The 10182-nt window shown below is 38.0% G+C and overlaps 1 protein-coding gene across 1 annotated transcript in view; it reads left to right on the top strand.

The window, feature by feature from the left end:
• Positions 1–285: 285 nt before the first annotated feature.
• LOC132844522 (copine-9-like) overlaps positions 286–10182 on the top strand; it is a 79826-nt gene continuing 69929 nt past the window's right edge. Inside the window, exons 1-2 of the mRNA XM_060868037.1 lie at positions 286–612; positions 7311–7351. Of these exons, the coding sequence (XP_060724020.1) occupies positions 536–612; positions 7311–7351 (118 nt within the window). The 5' untranslated portion in view covers positions 286–535. The remainder of the gene's footprint in view (positions 613–7310; positions 7352–10182) is intronic.

The following is a 10182-nucleotide window of genomic DNA, read 5'->3' as shown; positions in this document are numbered from 1 at the left end:
TTCTTTCGTCCTGAAAACGCACACAGCAAACACAAATCTCAGACGCATCTTTGAGTTTAAGTTTTATATCCAGAACTTTTTCTTATGCTCTGTCTCCACCTGCCGGCTGTCAAAGTGAGTAGCAGTAGTTTTTAAAAAAAAAAATAAAATAAAAAAAAAGGCGTAGTACCAGAGGCATAATATAACTAGTCAGTACTAAAGTGTTTTGGACGTGGGCCAGGTAGTGGAGAGTTTGCGCTGAGTGAAAGCGCTGTTTATTTTAGCTGAGTGACTGTACCGTGTTAACGCACTAATCAGCGTGCGGTGCGGGACGCAGTCGGAGTGACTGTGCGACTGACGGTCCGAGTGTCGGTGCGCGCGCTCCTTTCCTCAGGCAGCGGGTGAGAGGAGACACATGGACGCTGTGGTGCGGGGCAGCGCGTCACACAGGTAGCGCGTTTCCCCTCATTAGACTGAGAACAAAAACACAGTCTCGGATGGAACACTGAAAACTTCGGATTTGGTTTAAAACATATTGAACATCTCCAGCGTCACCATGGCATCTATTGGGGACTTCGACCCGCTCCATTCTACGGTACCGGCAACTAAGATTGAAGTTACTGTCTCGTGCAGGTGAGTCCATGCGTCCTGCACAATAAATACTCAGCATGTAATCTTGTTACGATTAAAACCATACTAATCTATACTTTAATGTGCAGTAATACAGACGATATGGATGGATTTTAACCTAATTGTTTTGCCCCATCATTTCTGAACTTGATGCCACCTGAGAGCATCTTTTCTCAGACGCAGGAATACGAACGTGTTCATTTTGTTTAACTGAATGCTGTGGATTTTTATTACTGCTAGTTCAGACAGAGAGGGTTTTTATTGGAAGTATTTTTGCACCTCGAGCCAAATCTGCATTTGGTGTAGGTGTTTGAGGGGGTGCCCGCTGTCCGTGCCACGCGCTTACTCCACACACACACACACACACACACACACACACACACACACACACACACAGTGTTAGTGCAGGATGATGCTTGTACACTCAACAGTAGTTCCACCTAACTGTTAAATGTAATACAGAATTTTTATTCTACATGTGAAAAGTTTTTGTTTGTTTTTTGATGCACTCTGGAAGGTTCTTTAAGTGAACATGCTCAGAAAGAGGGTAATGCTACTATTCCTTGTTGCAGGAATGGACACCTTCAACCACACACCTTTGAAGCATTAAAATAGAAAAGTAGTAGCCTATATATCCCAAAAAAGCTACAATCCGACGTATAATCTAAAAGACAATTGTGATCCATTTACAGTATTGCACCTCAAATATTTTTTAATGGTACACTACAGTATATATCCATAGGTTCAGGTGAAGGACCTATAAAGGTACAAATGATGCACCCCAGAGATCCAGATTTATACCTTTTTTATGAGACTCTGAAGGCTGCAGAAGGCTGTATAAATCATGTACACACACAATGCTGCATAAAGCATGTGCACACACACACGTACCCACATACACATACACAAACACACATCTCCCTCCCATGACAGATTCGATTCGGCTAACGCTGCTTGACAACAGGGCATCAGGTGTGTGTTTGTGTGCTTGGGTGTGCATGTGTGGCTGCCTGCCTGCCTGTAGTAGAAAGGAATCTCCTACTGAATTTATTATTGTTTAACATTTACATCCATGGGGGCACGGTGGCTTAGTGGTTAGCACGTTCGCCTCACACCTCCAGGGTCGGGGTTCGATTCCCGCCTCCGCCTTGTGTGTGGAGTTTGCATGTTCTCCCCCCGTGCCTCTGGGGTTTCCTCCGGGTACTCCGGTTTCCTCCCCCGGTCCAAAGACATGCATGGTAGGTTGATTTGCATCTCTGGAAAATTGTCCCTAGTGTGTGATTGCACGAGCGAATGAGTGTGTGTGTGTGACCTGCGATGGGTTGGCACTCCGTCCAGGGTGTATCCTGCCTTGATGTCCAATGACGCCTGAGATAGGCACAGGCTCCCTGTGACCCGAGGTAGTTCGGATAAGCGGGAGAAAATGAATGAATGAATTTACATCCACACATACACTCAGACAGAGTACTTTATTAGGAACACTATATTAATGCTGGCTTTGCTCTCAGATCATCCTCAAATCTTCATGGCATGGATTCCACAAGATGTTGAAAACATTCCTATGGAGATTCTGGTTCATGTTGACATGGTTTTTAAGGTGCACTTTCATGCTATGAATCAACTGTTGTATTACAGCCCAAAGGTGTTCTACTGTGTTCACATTCAGTGACTGGGAAGACCACTGAAGACCATTGATCTCATTGTTATGTTTATAAAATCATGCTTTTAAGCCTCTGGGTTACTGATCAGGAGTAAGCCACTGTTGGGCCCTCGAGAAAAGCCCTTAAAACCTTTGGGTACTGTATCATGACACAAAATTCCTAAGCTGTGGTTAGGAAGTTGATATGTGAAGCAAAGAATTTCACTCTGCTATAATGTATTTGTGACAAATAAAGGCTTTCTCTTCCAAGTTAATATTTTCCATGGTTCTGTGGCTTCAAGTGATGATTGACTGGTATTTATGGGCTTAAGTTGTGCCAAGAAAGCATTTCCCACACCATTATAGCACCTCCACCAGCCTTCATATTGACACAAGGTTGAGTGTGTGGATTCATGATATTGGTGCCACATTATGACTCTACCATCAATGTGCTTCATCAGAAATTGAAATTCATCAGTCCAGGCTACTGTCGAGTTTTGGAAAGGTTTTGGGTTTCTGCCCATACTGCAGCCTCAGCTTTCTGTTCTAGACTTACATAAGCAGTACCTGACACGGCCTTTGGCTGTTGTAGCCTCTAGCTTCACGTGTTGTGTATTCTGAGATGATTTTCTGCTCATCACAATTGTACAGAGTGGTTACTGTATCCTTTCTGTCCGCACAAACCAGTGTGGGACTTCTTCACATCTTTCTCATCAACCAAATGTTTCTGTCTGCAGAACTGCTGCTCACTGGATGTTTTTTCTGTATTGCACCATTCTGAGTAAACTCTCGAGACTGTTTTGTGTGACAATCCCGGGAGATCAGCAATTATATAGAAACACTCAAACCAGTCCATCTAGTGCCACCAATCCTGCCACAGTCAAAATCACTGAGATTCATTTTTTCCATTGTGATCTGATGGTTGATGTGAACATTAACATGATCATACACTGCACTTCTGCCACACAATTGGCTGATCAGATAATTAGTTCAAGATTTCATCATGTCTCATGGACATGGTAGTACACACACACACACACACACACACACACACACACACAAAAGAAAACTGTCTCCACTTTTAGCCAATGGCAGGTTGTTGCACACTGCTGTCAGATTTCTCAACCTTAGCAGATATCTGTGAATTTGTTCTGTTGCCTGGTGGAGACTTATGCTATTTCTTATGTTTCCTAATCCTCTGGACAGATGTCATCCATCAGTTTTAGACAGATTTCATTTCTGTCATTTAGTCTCAGAGGGATTTAGTGCCATTGCTTTCTGGTGGGTGTGTTTGATAAAAACAAGAAGCCTGGACATTTACATGCACATCGGTGCTTTGCAGGACATCTGTCTAGTGTCTTTTCACATTTTCATCACCATGTCAAATTCTGCTCTCATACAATGTGGAAATGGAGCAGTAAGAAATTAAATGAAACGTCACTACATAAGCCTTACAATAAATCAAAAGTTCTGGTGAGTGTCACAGTTTCTTTAATGCAGAAACTGTGCATTAAAGTGACTTTGTGTCTGCAGTCATTGAGACTGTATTTTGTGTCACTATATGTGAAAGAGCTTGTTTACATATATACTATGTGTACAAGGGGTCTCAAAAGTCTCCTTACACTTTTTTTAATCAAAATGAAACTTTATTTACAATGCATTCTGTATTTGCTGTTATTTACTGTAAGCACAAAGAGTTGTCTCTTCCAACTTTGGCAACAGTTTGGTAACCCAGTTTGGCAGCAGTGTTGTGTGCGATGTGCATATCATATTGCTGTTAACGTCTAGTGCAACCTTGTGACAGCTTCCCGATCCAACCATGAGAATAATTTCAATCATTCATTCATTCATCTTCTACCGCTTATCCGAACTACCATCAAGGCAGGATACACCCTGGACGGAGTGCCAACCCATCGCAGGGCACACACACACACTCTCATTCACTCACGCAATCACACACTAGGGACACTAAGCCACCGTGCCCCCCAGAATAATTTTAATATATTTTTATTTTAAGGCATTTTAAAGGTTGGCTGAATAACATATATATACTAAGCATGAAAAATTTCGGAAGATATTTTGCTAAAAAAGTGTTCATTTCCCCTATACATGGAGACTTTTGGGATATCTTGTATATTTTATTTCAACCAGCTATTTACTCTGAATGTGCACTTACCCCAGCAATTCTGCAACAGATGGACCCCAGACTGATGCATATGTTGCACAATTAAAATGTTTATTTTGTGGGAGAGAAGGACTAAATTAAATTGGTCATTCTATAAACAACAACAATTGCTGTTAACAAGAATGACTGCAAAAAAAATCCATTGGTTTAGCATTAACTTCTAGCATAGCGGAACAAAGTGGGCAATTTCAGAGATGGTCAAAAACTGAATGAGGAAAAATAACCAGAGAAGATTTTGTTTATACATCAGTAATTCTATCATTTAGATCTCAGATACGAGTACTTTTTCCGGTATTTTAATCTTAGTAAAAATGACAAAATACTTATTGTTTAATGGATATAAATTTGTGTTATCTGGTTTAATCAGTCTATATTTGCATTAACTGACAGATTAAAAAATACATATTTTTTAAATGCCCAAGCCCTTATTCTCTCACATAATATCTGAATATTATCTGTCTGAATGTATTTATTAGCTCTCCAGGTCTTATTATTATCTCCTCGCCTGTGTTTACATATTTGTTTCCAGAATAATAAATATGTCTTACTTTGATACAGTCTAACACAGGCATGGTAAATAATATTGGGTGTTTTTTTTCCTTTTATGAATGCTGCCAGCTGCTGGAGCAACATATATGGTTTTATATGATCATATATATATAATATATAATACGAGGGCCTCAAACCTCACATTCACACACATTTTGAATTTTTCTCTGAATTTCACCCGGGCACACTCGTGCTTGTGGCTCTTTTTTTTAAATGGCTTCTTTTAGCTTTAATAAGCTGTAAAATCGTCTGTGAGGTGAGGTGAAAGCTGATGGAAGCTGAATATTCATGGAGATGGGTCGCTGTGGCTCTCTCTCATTCATAAAGGAGATGACCTGCTGAGAAACAGCGGCTCCATAAATGCGCTTGTGTGCCACTGATATTTTTTTTATACCTTTATTATCAAATGGGTTTAAAGGCATTTGATTTTTAATGACAGTTGATTGATGCTGCTGCAGTAATTTACATATGATTGGGATGTTGGGCTAATTTTCTGGGTAGTACTCTTTAAAAATAAGAGTATATGTATATACATTCCTAAGAGTGTATGTATATACATTCCTAATTTTCCAGATTCTTTCACCTTTTCCTTATTTTGTTCCACAATAACTTCACACTAAATTTGAGTAATTGATTTTTTCTCATTAATCTAGAAAGAATATTCCATAATGAAAAATCATAAAGAAGTTTCCATTTATAAACACCACATTTATACAAGTGATCAAATACTTTGCTTTTATACTCGAAATTCAGATCAGACACATCCCCCATCCACTGAGATGCCCTTGAGACCTTTCTACAAATGGATTAACGTTTACCTGTGCTAAATTAATCTGGTATTTGGAAAGACACACTTGTGTCTCTATAAAGCTCCACAGCTTTAAAAAACCAAGCCATGAAGATGAGGCACAAGCCTGGAAGAGTGAAAGACTTCTTTCATTTCTAAGATTCTGCTGTTGTTTAGATCACAGTGACTCTATCAGAACATCATTTTTATATAGAAGGTTTATAACTGGCTTCCCAGCAAAAAGGAAAGAACATTAAAGTTGCTCCAACAGCTTTTCAGAAGTCCTGTATGGCAATGAAACCCAGAAGGACAAGCAGCTTCACAATGTTTATTGTGCAAAAATGCTGTGGGAACCTTAATGTCCTTAGTGTAGTTGGCTAAACTACACCAAAAGACTCTCAGGAGATTGAAAGCAATGGATTCATGAGCTGATAAAACCAAGATTTGTTTTCTTTGATTTCTTTGGTTTTAGACATAACTCAGTCTGGAGGAAACCAGGCAACACCAGGCAATTCTACCCACACAGTAATCCAAGTTGGTGGCAGCATCATGCTGTGGAAAGGTTTTTCAGCTGCAGAAACTAGGAGGCTTCTCAAGATAGAGGGAAAGCTGAACAATGTACAGCTTGACATCTTGATAAAACCCGTTCAAGAGCCCTTAGAACCTCAGATTGGAGTGATGATTCACATTCCAAAATGATAATGACCTGAGACACTCAGCAGGAGTGGCATCGGGATAAATCTGTGAATTTTCATGATGAACGGTCCCATTTTGTGCCTCAACTTGAATCTAAATTGAAACTCCCTGGAGAGACAAGGAGCTTATCAATACAGAGATGCTTCCCATTTCAGTCTTGAAGAGCTTGAGAGGCCCTGCAGAGATAAATGTGAGAAGAACCTAAAATCCAGCTGAAACAGCTTGGAAGACTGGAGTGGAAAGCCCAATCACTAATACAGTTGAATATATCTGAATTCTAAGACTGAATATTTATTTATATATTTTAAATCTTAAATTATTTGTCAAACTTTGTATACCTTATTAGCAATAACAACAGTAATTAATAACAATGAACAATCAGTAATTGGTACTGTGACACACTGAGTCACTGTAACCCTGACAAGAATAAAGTGGTTACTGAAAGTGAGAGAATAAGTCAAGGGTTTGAATACACTTACAAGTTGTTGTTATTATATAACAAGCTATAAGCTATAATTATGTGTTACCTTTTTTACATGTAGCAACACTGCACTGAGAAATCAACATACACTCATAATTACACATTTATGAACCCTTAGTTCACTTCGTACATAAACCCACAATTACTGAGGGTTTGCTTCTATTTTTGAATGTAACTGTGTGGGTGAAAATGTTATTTTAAAAGGTTATCTTTAAAAAAAATAAAATAAAACTTCTCTTCTTGAACATTGCCATCTTATCAGCATGTTGTCATATACTGTATGGTAATGGTGCATTGTGTCTTGTGAAATGGTTTTAATTGTGACAGTGTGTAATGTGTATTTCTCTCTTGTTCATTTGGGCAGGAATCTACTGGACATGGACACTTTTTCTAAATCCGATCCAGGTATGTGGTTTATTTTGATCCTTCAGTGTTCTATGAAATACTTCTAAAAGAAACAAAGCACATAGCCCATATATACGTACATGCATAAGTATTAAGTGTGCTCTTACTGTGTTCTGTGTTTATGCCACTTGATAAAATGGGAAATAAATGTCTCTTGTTTAATCTTCTAATAATTACATACTACTTCATTGTAATATTATCATCCTTGCTTAAGCTTTAAGGGCATTTTTAAGGTGCCAGGTAATGTGCTGCACTATTTGTGCTTTTCCACTGATCAGCACTGAGGGTCCTAGTGTATCTTGGCATGTGTTTTGCTTTTATATCAAATCATTTTCTGTGCATGTAGCAGAACAATTCTGGAGGTTATAAGGTATTGATCTGACTGGGATTTTTCATATAGTGAAGTAACAATGTACTGAGGAACTGACCCACCTTAGAACTGACAATAAAAGTGTTTGGAAATGGTAACAGCAATTTTTAACATGGAGAGTCCTGGGTTTTAACTTGAGCTCAGGTTGCTGTCTGTGCAGAGTTTGTCCAGTTTCCTCCCACTGCCCAGTACATGCAGATCGGCACTGTGCAACACTGCACCAAGATGTGAATGGTGGGGTAATGTTAAATATTTAAACATTAAAAATGACCTAAAAAAGTTGTCAGATGAATTTCACACATTTGAATATAATTCCCTAAAGATATGTTTGGCACAAAATGAAGACAGCTTCTCACCCAAATAAGACCAAACCCACAGTGAAGCATGTTGGTGGCAGCCTCATGCCATCATCTAGATAGAGGAAGTCATGGATAGGTCTCTGTTAGGCAGGTAATTATGAAGGACAATTTCACCTTATAGTATGATAAGTGCCCAGACCAATCCAAGTCAATAAAGGAGTGGCTTAAGAAGATTTGATGTATTAAGGTTTACAGTAGCTGAGTCAGAGCCCAGATCTAAATCCTATTGAAAACCTGTGGAATGAGTCAAAGAGGTTTGTGCACAGGAGATCACAATTTGATGTATCTGGAGCTTTTTTAAAGAAGATTGGAATAAATTGCCATATAAAGTTGTGCTAAGTTGGTAAACTCTTACACAAAGAGAGTTCTGTATTACAGAAAAAAGATGCTTTAAGAAAATATTAGTTTTTTTAAGGGATGTGTGTACTTATGCAACCTGGTCTCTTTTCTAATGTTTTTTTTTGGATGCTATAACACATTCAAGTTGCAAAAAGATAAAATCTGATTTATCTTGGGTAATTTTTTTTGGCAAAACCAATATGGGCCATTATAATAGAAGCATATATACTTTTCAGGTCTACTTTAAAGCATTTTTCTGTTCTGCAAGTCTGTAATTACTAGAGGTAATCATAATTTTCTTCTGAAATGCATTATCTAAAGTCCCCGTTCCCCTCTATGTCCTTGAAGAAGGAATGAGGTCTTTGAAATGGAGTCTTGCCAACTAAATTATTAACTGATAAATAGTGATTGTGTAAATGCAGTTTTTAATGTTTTAATCACCTGGTGGAAGTTGCCAATCAACCCCCGTGTTATTCAGAGAATAATATAGAAATTCTATTGGAATATGGATTAAAATGCATAAGGCTTCATGAAGAACCCAGTAGGATTTTAATGATGGCGCTAAGAATAACGTCTCTATTCGTGTCACATTTAATTACTATGATACCAATGTGTGATTTTTCTGAATTTCATAGAATGAACATATTTTAATCATAAGTATATTAAATAGATATATTTATAGTTAAATGACCCAGCAAACACCATAAACACTATAAATCATGCCTGCGTTCTGGCTTAAAATGTAATTAAAATATTATTGATGCTATACTGATTAGATATAAACTCCTAATAGATGTTATATTAGATATAAATCGTGAAATCTTTCCATTTTTTCGTTTATATAAAGGTGCACATTTATAAACACTTTTTTATAAGAAAGTGGTATAAATTCATGTGCTGTTTTCCGAGTGTGTGTGTGTGTGTGTGTGTGTGTGTGTGTGTGAGTGTGTTTGTAGGAGGTTGACTTGTTATCGGAGGACCACTGCTTATATGTGTAAGGAGCTGGCACCTTTTTATATTGAAGAATTATATGGAGTAAATTTAGACTGCTTCAGCTCTGTGTGGCCTGAGCCTAATGCTGGCAAAGCAGATATGTGTGTGCTCATTGTGTGTTATTACATTATGCTGAGAAGCATGAGTGCCCAGGGACTCTTGGCTTCTCCACCAATACAAAAGTAATTAAAGATTTCTCCACTTGGGTTGATAGGAGCCCAATTAGTCTTGCTCTTTCATCAGAGTTTCTGTGTGAACAGACTGTCTCCCTGAAAAACCTCTCTCCTCGACAGCCTCCCACACCTCCTTAATCATTATTATTGCTAATGCAATTACAGTTTTCTCTTTTCACCAAGTTACTTTTGTATCTTTGACAAGAAAAGATTGTTTAATCTCAGAAACATGAATATTGGGGCTTCTCTTGTCAGGTCATTTCCAACAAAGTATTATGCTATAAAAGCTTGAAGCAAACCATGTTTATTTATCCAAGTCTTTTTTTGATAATATTGTATTGTGTTGAAATCGTAAGGAATTCTTATGTTTGTTGTGCTTTTTTTGTAAATATTTAAAAACAATTTTATACTCTAGCACTAGTAGGCATGTAATTGGTTGCTTAATTGATGGAAGGTGCTGTAACCACCGAGCCTTGACTGTAAGCCTATGTAAAACATTGTTTTGTTTATTCATTTCCCTATAATTTAATTTTCTGATAATCTCCATGCTCAAGAATTGTAACTTTATAGATATCTCTATTTATTAACAAATGATAC

The sequence above is a fragment of the Tachysurus vachellii genome, chromosome 4, assembly GCF_030014155.1.
Source record: "Tachysurus vachellii isolate PV-2020 chromosome 4, HZAU_Pvac_v1, whole genome shotgun sequence".
Lineage (NCBI taxonomy): Eukaryota > Metazoa > Chordata > Actinopteri > Siluriformes > Bagridae > Tachysurus > Tachysurus vachellii.
This window is presented reverse-complemented; position numbering and strand designations above follow the sequence as displayed.